Genomic DNA, 19,321 nt, shown 5'->3' with positions numbered 1-19,321 from the left:
AGTTTTTTATGACTTGAAAACTAAAACACGCAAAATGAGACATTTCATTTTATTTAATTTAAAGTTAATGGGTTAGTTAGGAGTTAATGACCTACAGAGTTATGTGTGCAACCGCCTCATTTTTCTCTCTTCTATGTCCTCCTTCCTCTCTCCTTTAAGGTTTTAGTTTTCTTGGCGGTTTGGGCAGGAAATAGTCTAATTTTTTCAGAAATTAGACTACTTTCGACCCTTTTTCTTTAATTTAATTCAGTTTTTTGCTTAGTTGGTTTTTTTTTCTCCATTTATGAGAGTCTGTACCCCCCTCTCTTTTTTGGGTTTTACCTAATTTTCTAGGAATTTGATTCTCATCTATGGATGAGAATTTTATTTTTAGGTATCTAATAATAATTGGGAAGGTGATTTGGATTCATATGGATTTAGGGTTTGATCAACTTTACAATCAGAACATCAACGCACGTTGCGAAGGTCTCTACTTAGGAAGATGCAAAGACATCGAAAATCACTACTCGCGTCAAAGCGATGGAGTGTGAGCTATGCCAAATATGTAAAATAATTGTGATTTTGATTGTACAAGTTATGGTTTTTTTTTTTTTTAATGGAATAGGGAAGGGTGATTTCATTAAATAATATTAGCCATTCGGCAATTACAATCATCATTTAAGAGATCTAAATTCTCAATATAGAATTTAACACCCCTAAACTAATGACATCGCTTCTGAATTACTCCTGGATAATTTTAGATGTCTTTACATCGTTCTTGACGGAGCTCCATTGATGTATAGTTGCAAAAGTGATAAAACTTGATTGGTCATCAAGATCTGCAAATTTGCAAGACGGATCTTCTACATCTACACCCCTATACCAACAGATAGACCTGCAATTCCACATATTTACAAATCTTCCAAATTTGTATCCCTGCACACACTACAAACAAACAAACAAACAATACTAATTTAAACCCTACATGGAGGGACCGACTAAACTCTACATGGAGGGACTAACTATAATCACTATAATGTTGGTGATCTTTATTTGCTAAAAACATTAAATTAAGGGAAATTCTCTTTGATAACACCGTAGTTTTAAATTTTCTCAGTAGTGAATTAAAAAAATTCTTATTATCTGTGATAAACTTAATTTTTTTATGTTAAACTAACCATAAAATTAATGATAAATTGTAGAATAATATTTAACCATAGTTAGTTTATTTATTTATTTTATTAATTTTTTTTTTTACTTTACACAAAAAAAAAAAGTTTTTTAAAACCAAAAAAAAGCCACCCCTTCCTCCACCAGCCAGCCACCACACTCTGCCCCCACCCATGCTGGCGCCCAGCCTTTCTCTCGTTGGCACGCCAGGCTCTCCCTCCCCCTGAACCGACGACTGATTCTTTTCGCTTTGACCCGGCCCGACCCGCACAATGATCACCTCTAAATAACAAGTATTTGTTTGTGTGTTTGTTCCTTAGGCATAGCTTGTCATAACTAAGTATTTGAAAGTTAAGACATGACAAGCAAAAAGAGATATTTCTAGGCTTTTTATGACAATTTTGGCTGTATATTTGTTATTTAAGGACTAAAATTGCCACTAAAAAGTAAAATTTACCAAGAAATTTTTACGGCTTGAAAACTAAAATACGCAAAATATGACATTTTATATTGTCTGCAGCTAGGTGGCTTTGTCCGCCTGCTAGTGTGGTTAAAGTTAATGTTGATGCACACGTATCAGGCCATAACTTTGTGCAGCTGGGTGTGGTGATTCGGTGTGAGCAGGGAAGTTTGTTGGCAGCTGCTATGAAGAGAATTAATGCCAATTGGGCTCCGGATATGGCAAAAGCAGGTGCAGCAAAATACGAGGTCGAACTTGCGCTAAGGCTGGGTTTTGATAAGGTCATTCTCGAGTGTGATGCAAGCTCCACAGTTCGCGCTATATGTCACAAGCAAGCAGGGGCAACTCCCATATTTCTGTTCTATGATGATGTTATTAGATTGAGTGGTAGTTTTAATTACTTTTTATGTAATCATGTTAAGCGAGCGGGTAATACAGTTGATCATACGGTGGCTAGGTGAGCTACTAATTCGTATGAGGAACGAATATGTATGAACTCTTTTCCCCAAAATCTTCAAATTTTGGCAGACCTTGATTTAATATAATTTGCCACTTGGCTTTCTTCAAAGAAAAAAAAAAATTACAGTTAATGGGTTATTTGAGAGTTCGTTAATGACTAACAAATCCCAAATACGGTTAGTCATAAAGGATATTTGTTGAATTATATTAAAATCCAAGGATCCTTAAAAAAAAAAAAAAAAATATTAAAATCCAAGGATTTTGGTAAATTTTGAAAACAACGAGATAAAATTTGTTAAAAACTCTTGGGTTATTGGGCAATATGGTGAAAAACCATTTAAAAAAAAAAAAAAAATTGAAAGGAGAAAATAAAATTGAAAGGAGATTGGAGGCAACAGGCAATGTACCCCTCCTTCTCTTTTCTTCATTGAAGCGGCTAATCTGAATTCTCCATTGAAGCGAGTTGAGAGCCTTGGCTCCTCCCTTGAAGCGGCTTGTTAATTTTCTATCCTCAATTAAAGTGTAGGTGAGATGTTTTTCTTAATCATCGTATATCTGTTTCACAATCTATCTTTGATCGTTAGTTTAATTTAATTTAGGGTGTATTAAGGTAGATTGATTGTTGAACTATTGGTTATGGATTAATTACTGTAATGCTAAGAATTTAACTTGATAACTGAGTCAAATGTGGTTTCAATGTGATGCGAAACCCTTGAATGTTAGATGAATATGGAATTTTCTTCTTGGATCAGATTGATTATTGAATTATTTGCTGCATTTTAATAGTATAAAATATGTGCTTTTCTTTTTCTTTTGTTATTCAAAATCTTCGGTTATTTGAATATGGGTAAAGTTAGATCTTGATTTTTTTTTTTTTTTTTTTTTTTTTTTTTTTTTTTTTTTTTTTTTTGGGTTTCATATCATTATAAATTATAATCTGATTATAATCTATAAATATGTCCAGAAATAATTGTCATCTTGTCCTAATTAAGCACAGTTGCGGAAGTAACACTTTTTCTTTACCCTTCTTAGTTGTGCCATTCTCATCAATTCACAGCAGACTTTTAAGATATGATGCACTTGTCAAATGATTGATTCGGAATAGCTCTCGTTTTAGTTCTGCTTTACATCTATCCATGGTAAATTTATTGTAAAACATTGAAACCTGAAATAAGCATGCTATCCACTGATATAGTTAAGATTGGGAAAGCTTTTATGGTTTTCGAAAACCTTATCTTACCATTTTTTCTTAACGAGTTAACGTCATCTTCCTATAGTATACTAGTGAGTCTTGTATTCCTATAGTAGAAAAAATTAAAGCATATTCATGTGTTTTAATCAATCTCTCTTTACCTTCCACAAGCAAGCAGGATATTGAATTCGTTTAGGTATTGAGATTGAGCTGGTTGGTTCCACAATATGCACATTTGACTGTAGCAATGCAGCCATTTTGATATTTGAGTGTTAGTTTTTGTCTTTTGTGATTTATCTATGTGGATGAGGATTTTTCATGCTTGGTTGATGACTATACGGAATAATCACTTTTGGTTCATGTAGCCGACCCTACTTATGGGATTAAGGCTTTGATTGATTGATTGATTGTTGATGAACTAACAGTTCCTTGTTTGATTTGCATTTAAATTGTGAAGTATGTCATGCAAGGGTCACCCATACTATTAATAAACAAAAAGAGAAAAAAAAAATATATATTTTATGCAATTTTAGTTATTTTTTATAGTTCTTAGATATCTAAGAGATGAATTTTTTGATGAATGTCGTTGTAATATTGCTGCCGTGCTTGTGTTCTGTAGTTATCTAATCAAGGATGGTTGTCAAGTTTGAGGTAGATTTAAATGAGCCGTTGGTTTTCCAGGTATGATTTTATCACTTATTTACTTGCAATAGCTGGGTAATAACTCTGCAAGACCTGATCTTTTGTTTACCATGTCCTTTTCTATTAACTAATTATTAGTTGTTGCATCCGTGTCCCCTGGTTTAGCAGCTTATTCTACTTTCTTGTACGATAATTTATGCCACGTTTGTCATTAGTTTGCTCTTCCTTTCAAAAGTTAATGAAATCTCATCATATCTTTGTTATATACACGCTTCCTTTTCAGCTTCTATAATCAGATGTTATTTTTTGTCTTCTTTTATACTCAGGATTCCCCTCTTTCTCTTTTTGATTATGTTATTTCCTCTCCTATTCTTCTTCATTTTTAATTAGTTGACACATTTTGACTTTGGTACAATTCACATAAGCTACCTTGACTTCATTTTTTAATTTATACTAAAGCAAAAAAATGGTCATGTAGGGTCTTGTTAGATTCGTCTCAAAGTATATTTTTCAAATATATGATTTTTATAGTTTTTGCATATTTATAATGGAATATATTGATGTTTTAGATAATGCATTGGAAAACGTGCTTAAAGAAACATGTCAACTTTATTAAATGGAGGTTTTATTGTCACTAGTAATATAAAACATCTAGCGTTGCAGGTTGGCCATCTTGGAGAAGCTTATGATGAATGGGTTCATCAGCCTATTGTCAGCAAGGAGGGCCCTCGGTTTTTCGCAAATGATAATTTGGAGGTAAATCAATTATGTTTACTACTTGTGCTTAATTTTAACTTAAAAACTTTACTAATGGTCCCTTAACGGCCTGTTTGGTAGTTCACTTTGTTTTTATAGCCAAGCAATAGTAGGTGTTTTTATTGGTTGTTTTATGGAGCTGTTATCATTTTCTGTTAATATAGAAGTTAATATTCGACTTTTGGCTCTTAGTTATAATATGTGAATTTAATTTTTATTTTAATATTTTTTTTACAATATTTTATTTTGTGATGTAAAAGCTGTACATTTTTTTTGCTTTTGTCAGCTTTTAATTTTGGAAATATGTTGAAAGGCGAATACCATATTATTGGGTATTTGGATGTTTGAAATGACTTTATTTTGGTGTTTGACCATATTATTAAGTTGAAAAGCGAATACCGATCAAAACTTCAGCCAAAAGCCATTGGTCAAACATGGTTTTTTGTGCCGAGGCCAATTTTTTGGAACTTTTCCCAAAAATATATCTGTGGCGTTTGATTCAACTAGTTTGCTAGAATTCCAATGTCTAGATGGCTATCAAGCTAGAGAAGTCACATCTCATGGACCTCATACCAATCCGAATGATGAATGTACATGAGGCTGAAAATAAATAAATTGAATGAAAAGATTTAAGAGTCAAATAGGTCTATACAACTAGTAAACCCTGTTTAGATGGTTAGTGTTGAAGGCTCTTCTTTGCAATATGATACTGATTAGAGTTGGTTGGTAGGCGTATACTTTAAAAACTTTTAGAGGAAGTTTTATGTTATGGACTGATAATCTGACATGTATTTCTGATTTAATTAGACTAATACATAAAGATTAAAGCTTTGAGACTTTGATTAATAATGGCAGAAATTTGGGTACAAAGTGATAGATTAATAGCTTAAGGGCTATTACTCCCTTGATAACTTTAGGTTATCACTCTCCTAGTAACTTGAGGTTACTACTCAACATATTTCCTCACAATTCACATGATATCCTAATGCATATACTATCCCCTATTTATATACTAAGGCCAAGGAGTCAAGGACTATTAACCTAAAAGTATTAGACTACCCAAAATGCCCTTCCTAATGTTGGTCTATTAAATTATCGCCCCCCTAAATTTCCACCTTGTTCTCAAGGTGGGTAATAATCAGATGCTAAAGCTCGGCATCGGTATTGAAGGTCATCACGCCACCACTCAAGGCTTCCAAAACAAGGCAAAAATTGCAGATTGTGTTGTAAAATGTAGGGGTTGCAGGTTTTGGGTGATGTGGGAGGGAAAATTGAAAATTTGAGAAATAGGGAACTTGAGAAATAGGGAATATGAGAAATAGGGAAAATACTGGTAACGAGTATTGTTGGCTGGGGGTCGATCTCTTTTCTCTTAAATGGGCTGAAAGTATGCAGATTCGAGAAATAGGGAAAATATTGTTGTTTCAAAAGTGGGGTGGGCCTATTTGGACTGGTGCATGGTTGAGTAATGGGCTGATGGTTGGGTTTGATTGCTGGTGAGGTCAGTGTGGCCTAGTCTGAAAGGGCATGCTGAAAGGTCTTGATTCACTATTTGAAGATGCAATTGGTTTTGCCAGGGAAGACCTAGGCACGTGCCCCATGTTCTCATAGTTGATGGTGGCCCTACTTGCTTGGTCATCAGTCAACATATTTTCAAAATTAGTCCATGTTTGTATAGCTGAGTCACCATATTTTGCCACATGCCCTACATTCTAATTTCTCACGATGACCCATTTACCCTAACTAACATATTCTATCACCGGCTTCCTCTTCAAGCTAAAGTTTGACTCAGTCAAATTCCTCTTTTGGAACCCACCAAATATCCACCACTCATGAAGTTCTCCACCCCCACCACCTGCAAAGTACCCTAGTTCATTTCCGACCAAGACACCACCGCCGGTAAAGCCACCACAAAAGTCACCACCCCTTCTTGCAACCATCCATGGTGACGACTCACCGGTAATCTCGCCTCCACCTACGCCGCTTCTGCCATCGCTGCTCTTGCACCTTGCACCATCTTTTTCTCAGGCGACCAGACCACCACCTGATCTGCCCATCACAAAGCTTGCGCCTTCTCTGTCAGTCCACTACTAGCGGTGGCCTTACAACCATGCTCACCATTTCCGCCAAGTAATCCTGGACCACTGCCGGATCCACTTTCACCGGCACCCCCTCTCTCGAATTTTCCTCCCGGTGACCCACCTGAGACACCACTAAGTTTCCTTCTCCATCTACCCCCCTCAAATTCGTTGCAAACACCACCAGCAAGACCACGAAACCCACCACCAGATTCACCGGCAAAGTTACCTTGACCTCCACCCTTAAACCCGTCTCCAAAATCTCCCAATTTCACGAGCTCTCGCTGCATACAGTGGCTTCCTTCCCTGACCGGTCCGTCCACGGTGCTCTCCTTCATGAACCTCATGTACTTGGTTCGCTGGAGTTCGTACCCTTTTACCACCACCATCTTGGCTGTGCTCTTCCTCGAGGTTGACAAACGATGGGTTTAGACTCGCTTGTATCCTAGCCGCCTTGGCTTTGACTCATTTGAATTTCCTTAGCGCTCTTTCTTTCCGCCGCCATAGCTTTGACACTGCGGCCTTCACCGCCACCCTAAGGGACTCCTCTTCATGCTTCTTCCTCAACGCCTCAAAGTACTCATCTATTGCACGCTGAGCAGCCTCTGCCACGCGATCGAAGGCTGCTATTATGGCTGCATGAACATCCCTTTTTTTTTTAATAATCCGAGTGGCGGTTTCCGGCAGCGAAAGGCCCAAGACACCGCTCTGATACCAATTTGTAATGGACTGATAATCTGACTTGTATTTCTGATTTAATTAGACTAATACATAAAGATTAAAGCTTGAGACTTTGATTAATAATGGCAGAAATTTGGGTACAAAGTGATAGATTAATAGCGTAAGGCTATTACTCTCTTGATAACTTTAGGTTATCGCTCTCCTAGTAACTTGAGGTTACTACTCAACATTTTTCCTCACAATTCACATGATATCCTAGTGCATATACTCTTCCCTATTTATACTAAGGCCAAGGAGTCCAGGACTACTAACTTAAAGTATTAGACTACCCAAAATGCCCTTCCTGAATATGGGTTCCATTTAAATCTTTTTCATTATTTTCCACCCTTTTTAAAAATTGTGCCATCGCTCATGGAGCAAGTAAGTTGAGATAGAGCGAGTGTTAGTTTCCAGCTTGTTTCCGATAAACTTAGACCCGGCTTTTAAGTTCTATTAGCAATACCCTACCTTTTGAATTTACTCGTTCCTATGCTTTGTGATCCAGTACAACCTTGACCATCCTTGGAGCCAGAGTATATTTTTATATTTTATGAATGCTCTTCTTTCTTATAAAACTCTTTAGATTGCATATTTGGTGTGCAGCATTAAAACTCTTCTAATTTTTTTTTTTTTTTTTTTTTTTTAAAACTTGGATTTAGGTTTGTTAAATTAGAAAGATGATGGCTTTATTGCCACACAAAAAATCTAACTTACCTGCTTACCCTGTGAAATTAATTATTAAGCATCATTTTGTCTCTATTTTGGTGAGTGAGCCAAGGATCTAGCAATGTGGCATACACATCTTGACGTTTTACATGGTATCTCCAATATTTATCTCTCTTTTGGACATTTTGTCTCTTACAAAATTAATATATTATGACATGTTATTGTTATTTGGATGACTTGAACCTGTTATGAAATTCAATTAAAGATCTCTTTAAAGATTTCATAGTTATAATAAAACAGATTGTCATTGCTGTTCTGTGGCTATCATTTTTTAAGTACTTGTTTTGTACAATTAATAGCATGAATTAAAGATACACCAGCAATAGTGTTATACTGTTATGTAATGTTTTTTTTTTGCAGCAATGTGATGCATGATCTCTTACCTAAATATTGTCTTATGTGAAATAGATTTTAACTCGCACTAAGTGGTGGGTGATTCCGCTGGTATGGCTACCAGTCGCGTGCTGGCTTGTTTACGTATCTATGCAGAGGGGCCTTACCCCTAATCAAGTAGCAGCAGCATTAGTCTCTGGTATCGTCCTTTGGTCACTGATGGAGTACAGTTTGCACAGATTTCTGTTTCACATAAAAACACAAAGTTACTGGTTAGCTCTCTCTCTCTCTCCTCTCTCTCTCTCTCATTAGAGCTGTCAAAAGCTGACCCGACCCGAAATACCGACCCTAACCCGACCCTAACCCTAACCCGTCTGAACCCGAAAAAAATGGCGACCCGAACCCGACCTAACCCGACCTGAAACCAACCCTAGACCCGAGTTGACCCGAGCATTTGAGACCCGAACCCGACCATGACCCGACCTAGAGAGGACCCGACCCGAATATGACCCGTAAATTATTGACCTGAACCGAACCCGACTCAGACCCGATAATGACCCAAACCCGATTTAACCCGTCAAAACCCGAATTCAACCCGACCTGTTACTAACCCGACCCGAGGTCAACCCGACCCGTTCCTAACCCGACCCGAATTTAAACCCGACCCAAACTCAACCCGACTTGTTATTGACCCGACCCAAATTCAACCCGACTTGGAGTACTCTGCAAGAATATATTATGTGGGATCTTACATTAACAGGTGATGAAATTTCACTAAGATAATATTGTAGTATATGATACGCCTTGTATAAGAAGGCTCCATAAAACAGAGAACTGGTGGAGAAAAATACAGCTATGCTAATGAAATTCTTTTAATACAAATGGCAAATTAAGAGGATCATAGGAAAAGCTAGCAAAACCAAGACATGGAATGAAAGCATCTCCATAACAATCTCAATATATATAATTACGTGGCTGAAAAAGTGAAAAGCAAGCAAACAAACAAAATTCGACCTAAATTAATTTTATCACTAATAATGCTTTGCACAAGAGGCCTAGTAATAATCATGTCATAAAACATCAACAAATTGGAATTATTTCCATCTAATTTGCTCCATTGCACATAGGGGTCCAGAGGGCATTTCATTCTCATCAACATATGACAAAGCTGGTCTCTCAGAACTTACCCAATCCAATCCCAATAGATTCCTTAAATCATAGTTTTCCCTACATTAAAATTCTATTTATGATCTAAAAAAGAACTTATCAGCAAAATCTGCTTTAAAAGTAAGGCACAACTTATCACATAATCACAACACAAGCAAAAGGATACAATCAATCCAGTAAACTTAAGGAGATACCAACCTGTTGAGTATTAGGATCAATGTCAAAGACTTTAGTAGGACTGCTTTCAATCAGTCCAGTAAACTTGAGCATCTGTATTCACCTTAATGGTGTCTGCAGCAGGGGGATCTAGTCATTTTGTATGCCAACAGGGATAGGAGCACTTTATTATACTACAGAAAAATATCCAACAATATCCAATAATATACTACAGAAAAAAAAAAAATCAACCAAAATAGGCCATGATGTATTAGAAGAAGCACTTTATTATAGAAAGAGTGATAGCAATTACAATTATTTTAGACCACCAAATGATAGCAGCAGTACATCATCACCAAAACAAGGTGGTTACAATTAAAGTAGAATACAAACTAAGTAAAGAGTTTAAACTATCATGCTGAAATGACAGTAAGGCTCAGGCAGGCAGCAGGCAGCAAGCAGCATGGTTGAATTTATTTGAGGTTTTAAACTAGTGAGCCCATGAGGGTGAGTGACATCCACCTACAAAAAAATAAGCAAAGAACAGTGTTATAAAGATTCAAAAACATTACATTCATTTTTAAAAAATCAAATACAACTTACAAATCTGGTTATGCATAAAAATCATCCACGTCCTCATTCTCCACCTCAACCCCATCTTTCTCCAATTCAGCATAACCATACAGCCAATTTCGAGTTGTTATCAAAGCTTCGACATGTTTGTGTAAGAGTGAACTCCTCCATCTGTTTAAAATTCTGCCACCCATGCTAAAAGAAGATTCGGAAGCAACCGTAGTAATAGGAATAGCAAGAATATCTTTAGCTATATGAGCAAGACTTGGGAAAGCTGTTGATTGCTCCTTCCAATAACCCAGAATATCGAATTCCTCATCAGCATTACAAGGTTTTAAAGGCAATTCTAAGTATAATTCTAATTCAGATTTACCCATGTCACTACTAGCAATATCAGCAACGAAATTCTGAAATCGCAAAAAAAAAAAAAAAAAAAAAAAAAAAAAGAGAAAAAAGAGAAAAAAAAGAAAAAATCAGAACAGAATAACCCAGAAAAGTGATTAACATATATATAGAATAATGATAAACTTTGTTGTTATCTTACCTCATAAACTCTACTACTCTTGCGTGGACGATATGAATCTGAATTTGAACTATCTTGGGAAGAAAAAGTAGGAAGAGGCTCCTTGTAATGGTTAAACAATTGAACAAATTCATAATACACCTCTTGAACTTTTGTTTCAACCATGTGAGCTTCATACAAATCCTTGAAAAGATGTCTCAAAAATTTCAACTTAAACCGAGGATCAAGAATTGCAGCAAAAGATAATAGCACAGAGTAATCGGACCAATATTTATCAAACTTGGAACGCATAAGATCTGCCATTTCTTTGAGTTTTGGATCATCCCCTTTGGAAGCAGCCACTAATAGCGACTCAATTCTACAAATGTTGGCAATATAAAGATTGGAAGTGGGATATTCAGAACCGGAAAACAAATTAGTAATGTCATAAAAGGGTTCAAGAAAATCACACATTTTCTCTACTGTTTCCCATTCATGAGGAGTAAGCGCCAAGTGGCTCTCTATCCTATTGAACATTTTCAGTGCCGGTGCAAGATCAAGAGCTCGACGAAGCATTAAGAACGTAGAATTCCATCTAGTAGGAACATCCATCCACAGCTTTACACCTGTAGCTAACTTACAACTAGTAACACACCGCTCAAACTTATTTAGTCTAGTTTCTGAAGAATCAATAAACTTCACATTCTCCCGAACTTTCGCAACAGATTCATCAATGACTTTCAAACCTTCTTTGACAATTAAATTTAAAATATGGGCAGAGCATCTAACATGAAAATATTTGCCATCAACAGGTAATTTAGCCATTGCATCCAATTCAATTTGGAGTTTCCCAACCATAGAATCCATATTACTTGCATTGTCAATAGTCATACTACAAACATTTCTTTCAATACCCCAATCTTTAATCAAACTAAAAACCAGATTATAAATTTCATGACCAGTATGGGGAGGTGGAAAATGCCTAAAGTTCAGTACCTTAGACTGTAATTTCCAGTCATTATCCACAAAATGGGCCGTAAGAGACAAATAACCACGAGTAGTACAAGATGTCCATACATCACAGGTTAAAGAAACTTTACTTGATAAGGCCTTAAGCGTATTACGAACATATTGCTTTAACACATCATGCTCTTTCATGCACCATTTCAATATTGTGTTTCTAGAAATAGTTCTAACCTTGGGATTCAAATATGTATGCAATTCCCTAAACCCCTCATGTTCAACAATACTTAAAGAATAACCATGCTTCAATATAGCTCTAGCAAGTAACTTACAGTATTTTTTTTGGTCAAATGGAGATGCAGGAGACTCATTAGACTTATCTGAGTCTTTATATTCTTGGCACTTATCAAGGTGTCTCTTTAGATTAGACGTACCATTCGAACCAGCAAGTTTCTGGATTAATCTTTTGCAAAACTTGCATGCAGCATGTTCACCATTAACCTCAAAATTCTGCCAAATAGGAGATCGCTTTCCTTCAATTGGAGATATTGATTGATGGGGTTCAGGCGTATGTGTAGCATTTCCAACACTCATACATGTAATTGATGCTTGCTCAAGCTCAATGTCCCTTGCTACACCAAACAATCAGGCAAAGATTAGGAGTAAGATCAATAAAAAATGCGTCATTTATAATTAATTAGAATGTACTATACCTCTTTCAGCTGCGTAGTCTAATTCAAACATTTCTCCTGTCATGATTTTTTGATTCCTTTAACAATAAAAAAAAACAAAAAACAAAAAAAAAACGCATATTAATATGATTTACATCAAAGGGTAATATATAATCATCTGCGAGAAACAACCACAAGCAACCAAATTGTAAAAATCAACTTCAAATTGTATCAAAAAAATGTATACAGACAACCCAATTAAATATCTAAAAATTATTCAACATTAATCTATGAAGATTAAATTTAAAATGTTAAAATTAACTTCAATTTATAAACATTAAACCGGTTAATTAAGCAAAAAAATATGTAAAACCAATTAGCCAATTATAATGATTAGATCCGAAAATTTAAATAGCTAATATAATTGTATAAATCGATTACCAGGAATTTGGAGTGATTTCTCCTTGTTGAAGACAAAAGGCGACAATGAGAGGTAGTAGAGTAGGCGACCCAGCAGAGGCGCAATTCGATCTGTGGTTTTCCACATTCTGAATCTTTGAAGAGTACGACTTATAGGCATAGGAAAATCACTGAATCTTAGTATATTAAGGAAGGTTGCACTCTAATGGCGAGATTGACGAAAATTTTCCCCATGAAATCTCTATTGTGATTGATTTTATTTTTCCTAATTATCTTCAACTTCCTATATGAGCAATAGGACATGAGGTGATAGAGTATTAGAATAGAGCTGTGAGTGTAAACTGTCAATGTATTTTAAACGAATATGAGGCTAAATGTATTTTTTTTGTTTTTTTTCTTAATTTATCTTCAAAATATACTTCCATATAACTACGTGTATAAATTATAATCCTTTTATTGATCCTATTTTTCAAATTTTAATATTCACTTGTTTATTTTAATATTTGTAAAATAATGCAATTTGATTTGGAGCTATAAAAAAAATTTATTGACTTGAACCGAACCCGACTCGAACCCGAGAATGACCCGACTTGATTATAACCCGCAAATTATTGACTTGAACCGAACCCGACTCGAACCCGACAATGACCCGACCTTATTATAACCCGTAATTTATTAACTTGAACCGAACCCGACTCAAACCCGAACAAGACCCTAACTCATTTAAACCCGTAAAAACCCGAATGTAACCCGACCTGTTATTGACCCGACCCGAATGTAACCCGACTTGTTATTGACCCGACCTAAACCCGACCCAAACCCGATAAGATGTATGACCCGACGTGACCCGACTCAAGCATGACCCAACCCGAACCCGACCCGCATAGGTCCCGACATTAACCCGTATTGACCCGACCCGAGATGACCCGACCAACACAAACCCGACTCAAACCCGACCCATTTACCCGAATTGACAGCTCTAATTATAACCCGCAAATTATTGACTTGAACCGAACCCGACTCGAACCCGACAATGACCCGACCTTATTATAACCCGTAATTTATTAACTTGAACCGAACCCGACTCAAACCCGAACAAGACCCTAACTCATTTAAACCCGTAAAAACCCGAATGTAACCCGACCTGTTATTGACCCGACCCGAATGTAACCCGACTTGTTATTGACCCGACCTAAACCCGACCCAAACCCGATAAGATGTATGACCCGACGTGACCCGACTCAAGCATGACCCAACCCGAACCCGACCCGCATAGGTCCCGACATTAACCCGTATTGACCCGACCCGAGATGACCCGACCAACACAAACCCGACTCAAACCCGACCCATTTACCCGAATTGACAGCTCTATCTCTCATGGTAATGTGTGGTTCCCCCCTTAAACCCTAATTTGCTTATATAAGCTTCGCATAATTGCTTTTATGATTTCTACGCTTGGTATTCGATACTCTAATTCAAAGTTGGTAAAAGTAATGCTATAATGAAACTACAATTTTATTGGTACTAAGGATGCATGTTATTGCTTTAGTGATCCTTTTATATGGCATGGAACTTTCGTTAGATGACTTCCCAGTGAACTTGATTGGTAAGGATTGGGAATTCCTAGGGAATTAGAATCTGTATTACGTTCCTTTTCTCATGCTAAAGTCCTTGACTTGTGTAGTTGCGCATGATCTCCAATGATATAGTATAGGGCTATAGGCTGGCTTAATAATCAAATAGTAGGAGTGATTGGATGACTGGATGAGAACAAGGTTGCTACTTGTAAAAGTTGCAATTATTTGATTGAGGTCGTTGAGCATAATGCTGGATATTTCAAATTTTAAAGAATTTCGGCTTGTTTGTCTCTTTTAGTATTATCATTGCATCACTTATATTACCTAATTTCTATGCAATTTGTCACTAGCAGTTTATTTGTAGTAGATTTTCATGCAACTACTGAATTTGAGTGTGTGTGTGTGTTTCCCCCCTTATTATTCAATTTTTTGGCTTAAAGTGGCAACATTATCTTTAAATTTATAGTATGAAATAAGATTCATCTAATTGTCCAATTAGAAACCACATTAAAATTGGAACAAGAAACACATAACCTGACATGTGAACTACAAAAATTTGGTAATAGTAATTTGATACACATCTGTTTGACACAACCAGATATTTAACACTTTCTCCAATTATATTTTTATTTATATTTATTTATTTACTTTTTTTTTTTTTTTTTTTCTTTTGGCACATTTGGACTTTTACACTATTCACACTTTCCTTTGATCGTATATTATAATTTTTTACGTTAAAAAAATACATTTATGTAATATCTTGCTAGAATGGTCCCAATATGTACTTTCAAAATATCAACTATTTGTAATCTGTACTAGAAGATAATCAAAGATATTCACTATTATATTTATGCATCGTTAAGCTCATAACTCCAAGTGATGCAATCACAAAAGCACCCAGGATGTATTATTAAAATTGTTATTATTGGTTTTTTTAATAAACCAAGTGACCCTACCTCAATCTTATATGACCTTACCCAAAGTTGAACTGGGTGACTCAGAGATCATTCAAGGTTCTTGATTCAAATCATTTAATTTAAAATCAATTAACTACTTTATCACTTTAGATTCAAATGACACCTGCTCTTAATTGGTATAATCCAGTGTTAATTGTCTAATGAGTTTGTTTAGGTTACTTAGCTTAAAATGGCATCTTCTCTTAACAAAAATACTCCAGCATTAAATTGTCTTGTAAGTTTGTGTAGGTCGATCTTCAGATTATGAAGGTGTGTCTGTGTCTACATGCGCGTGCATTTATGCCCGTGTACGTGGGTTGGTTGGTGTGTGTGGGTAAGCGTGTGCACAACCAGTTTTTGGTGGCCCCTTTGTCATGATTTTAAAATCCTGGTGATAAGTATTTCAGCATACCTAGTCACCAGATAAGGAGGGGGTGCGGTTTCCACAATTACTTTTAAAGCTTTCTACTGTCCTTCTGCAACAAATGCTCCTTATTAATGATTGGTGTTGGCATGTGTGATCTCCTTGCTTATTTTTCCCTGTTCAATCTTTGGGATAGTATTGAGAGAAGACATCTTATTAGATTTAATAATGAGATAAGAGAATGAACAATGAAGTGCCAATACATGGGCCTTTGGGGGATAAACTATGCGAAAGAAGAGTAGAAAGAATAAAAAAAACCCCTATTGCTCCCTTAGACTATGAGACCTTGCCATAATGATAAGAAAGAACAACATAATTCTAAAGTAGCAAAAAAACCTTTAATTAATTAGAATAAAGCCAAATAATTTTAAGTAACAGGACAAATACCAAATGAAAAAAAGTCACTTAGGCGCAAAAGTCAGCTGCTGCCAATGCCAGTGTGAGGTTGCTAGGCAGAGGGAATCCATAGATGTTACTGTGCTGGAGGTTTACAGGTGGCATTAACTCCAGTGAGATGCTGAGACCACGCTGACCTATCTTGTTTTCTCTTTTTCTTTTCGATATACATGAAGGAAGGTCAATAAGAGAGTAGAGAGGTGAATACTGAGTAGTGCTAGGCTGCATATAAGAAGCCAAAAAGAAAGATTATGAATAACTAATCATTACTTACACCCTTCAACACGTATCATTACCCTTCAAATAATTCCCCCCCCCCCCCCCCCCCCCTTCTATTTGCAGGATTATCGATACAGTTTATATTCAAATAATTTGCTAGTATATCCTAAATGTATGTAGGAAGTTTGCCAATTCTAAAAGTATAATTAAAAAATAGTGATTAGGTATTATATGACATCTCTAAATCAAGGCATTTTTATGCACTTCAAAGAATTTTGTCTCTAATCACAGGGTGAGTTCACTAACCCCTAAATTATGCATTTTTTATTCTTTTCTTGGCTATGGGTGGAATTTATTTTATTTTATAAAACTGGATAGGATTGGGAAAAACTTTAATTATGTTCATCTTTTATGGTTTTCATCACGATTATGTAGCATGATCAGATTGTTATACTACTGTGTCAATCTTGCTATGAGTGTCGGGTGCTGGAGATTATCCAAGTGTGAGACATGTTAGGGTGCAAAATATTGGAACAAGGACTTTTTGTAAAACCTGTACATGAATGCATGAACAGATTCTTGATTTCAGAAGACTTTGTGCTTTACACAATACATGTCACTTTTCATGCAATGTAGGTTGTTGAATTCTTATTGTTAGCACACATTGTATAATTTCTTGTATTTTCCATTTTATGAATATTTGGTACAAGATAATTGAAGATTATGATTGGAACCTAAAATATAAAGTAAAGATTTCATATCTTTGTTGGAGTTCTGAGTCATTATAGAGTCAAAGCTCATAGTTTGACAAATGGTTGCAGGGCAAACACCATGCATTATCTTCTTCATGGTTGCCATCACAAACACCCCATGGATGCTCTGCGGCTTGTGTTTCCTCCAGCAGCAACAGCAATTCTCTGCGTACCAGTATGTCGTCTTCATTTTATTTATCGTTGCAAATTTGATATGATAGTAAACATATAATGTTAAGTTAATTGTAACATATAAGAGGGTTTTTTGTTTGTTGGGTGTGCGACAATTGTATGGTTTGTTTGACCTTAATTACAAGTTAAAGAATATAAGCTCACGTATGAATTTGGGGATTACAAAATTGAAATTTTAATTTTTATTTATTTTTGACATAGGACTGAAGTGGCTTGTTGAGTCTATGTCATGAGACTTTTCCTTTGTCATGAGACCACCTGATGCTAGAAATTTCTAACATGTACTTATATTAATAATCCTCGTATTCCCTAAAGGATTAAGTGATCTTTGCCTTAGAAAAGTGATGATTCTACAAAGCCCACCTTTTGATCAAATATATTGGATGCTATATATGCCTGAATTCTTGCTTTTTTACATTCGATTTCCTCAGGAATTTGTGTTGCCAAGAGGTGATGCTGTAACTGTGGAAGGATAACTATACAACTTTTGATTATACTTCTTATATGATGTCTAGGTCATCTCTATTTTTCTGACTAAACTTATTATAATGAATAACTTCTGTATCGGTACAACTTGTGATGATTGGTTAAGGCCTTAAGGGTATTGAAGGGGTGCTTTATAGTGAATGGGATGACAATACTGTCATTGCCCATGAAATCAATGTATGCTTTTTGTGTCCAACAATTTTTCTGGTTATGTCGTCTTTTCATTCATTTTAACCTGAAAAACAAAGTGCAAAACCATGATTTTAAGGAAATAAATGAAGAATTAAACCTTTTTAAACTAGGGAAAATTCAGTAGTTCAATATCAAGGAAACTCTTTACCCTAAATCTTTACAGTTATTGGCTTTCTTATTGATTGGTACAAGTAGAAAAACATCATGTTAACAAAGAAAGATGATTTTGTAACATTGTAACAATTTATGCGCAAAGTTTGTGTAATAGTTAAATTTGTGTCTATTGTGATGAAATAAAAGGGATGGAAGACACGTTTCTTTTTTTCTTTTTTCCATACTGATATGTTTTCTAATTTGATTTTCAGTTTTGGAGCATAATCAGACTTTTTTCTACTCCATCTATTGCACCTGCTTTATTTGGTGGTGTTTTGCTGGGATATGTAATGTATGATACTACTCATTATTATCTGCACCATGGACAGCCCAGCGCAGGAGTTCCTAAAAAGCTTAAGGTAACAACTTCTGTTGAATTGATGAATGTACTATTGTTGTAATGCAAAATTGTACAATTGGGTTCTAAAGTCCTTTGTAATTGCAGAAATACCACTTAAATCATCACTTCCGTTCTCAAACAATGGGGTTTGGAATCACGTCCTCCTTATGGGATCATGTGTTTGGGACATATCCCCAACCCAAAGTTGTGCGTTGATGATCGTGTTCTAGTTCTTGTGGTGATGTATAGAGATTTTTTGTAAAGACTGAGGAATTACCGAGATTAATTTCCATCCAGAGGCCTGGCGTGTAGAGTTTCTTACTGCCCATTTACATGTTCTTAATCTTTGCCACACGTACTGATTTCCTAATTTGGATGCATGTTATCTGTAAAGTAGTAACCATTAAAAGTTTAAATTACTATGGTTGGTATGACTAAATTCTCATTGATTAATATTTCTCTTTAAAAAATGATATCATAAATTGAATGGTTTAGTAGCTAAAACTGTATACATAAACTTTGGTCAAGAGATCAAAATATTGTACAAAGCAAATTGTTTTCAATGTTCAATCCTAAAAGGTAAAATTGTAATTGACATAATGTATTTACTGGCTATGATTGATTTCTGGCAAAAAAAACAATAATTTTATTGTTATGATTCTAGTCA

The 19,321-nt window shown here is 35.6% G+C and overlaps 1 protein-coding gene across 2 annotated transcripts; it reads left to right on the top strand.

Moving 5' to 3' along the window:
- The first annotated feature begins 2,426 nt into the window (after nucleotides 1-2,426).
- On the top strand, nucleotides 2,427-19,321 carry LOC145576625 (dihydroceramide fatty acyl 2-hydroxylase FAH1-like). 2 transcript variants are annotated; one of them, XM_081634348.1, is made up of 7 exons: nucleotides 2,427-2,590; nucleotides 3,880-3,941; nucleotides 4,566-4,658; nucleotides 8,591-8,787; nucleotides 17,361-17,466; nucleotides 18,527-18,673; nucleotides 18,760-19,321. In XM_081634348.1, the coding sequence occupies exons 2-7, from the start codon at nucleotides 3,894-3,896 to the stop codon at nucleotides 18,868-18,870; spliced, it is 702 nt and encodes a 233-aa protein (XP_081490474.1). In that variant the 5' UTR covers nucleotides 2,427-2,590; nucleotides 3,880-3,893; the 3' UTR covers nucleotides 18,871-19,321. The 2 variants fall into 2 exon arrangements, with proteins under 2 accessions (XP_081490474.1, XP_081490473.1); XM_081634347.1 differs by having other exon boundaries at nucleotides 2,428-2,594.

This window comes from Chenopodium album, chromosome 13, assembly GCF_948465745.1.
Source record: "Chenopodium album chromosome 13, dcCheAlbu1.1, whole genome shotgun sequence".
Classification (NCBI taxonomy): Eukaryota; Viridiplantae; Streptophyta; class Magnoliopsida; order Caryophyllales; family Amaranthaceae; genus Chenopodium; species Chenopodium album.
Note: the sequence above shows the minus strand (reverse complement) of the source record. Positions and strands in the feature narration are given on the sequence as shown.

Bases quoted from the DNA above. Each gene is read 5' to 3' on its own strand.
- LOC145576625 (XM_081634348.1), top strand. From the start codon at position 3,894: ATGGTTGTCAAGTTTGAGGTAGATTTAAATGAGCCGTTGGTTTTCCAG. The intron at 3,942-4,565 runs GTATGATTTTAT...CTAGCGTTGCAG, and splicing joins ATGAGCCGTTGGTTTTCCAG to GTTGGCCATCTTGGAGAAGC. The intron at 4,659-8,590 runs GTAAATCAATTA...TATGTGAAATAG, and splicing joins TCGCAAATGATAATTTGGAG to ATTTTAACTCGCACTAAGTG.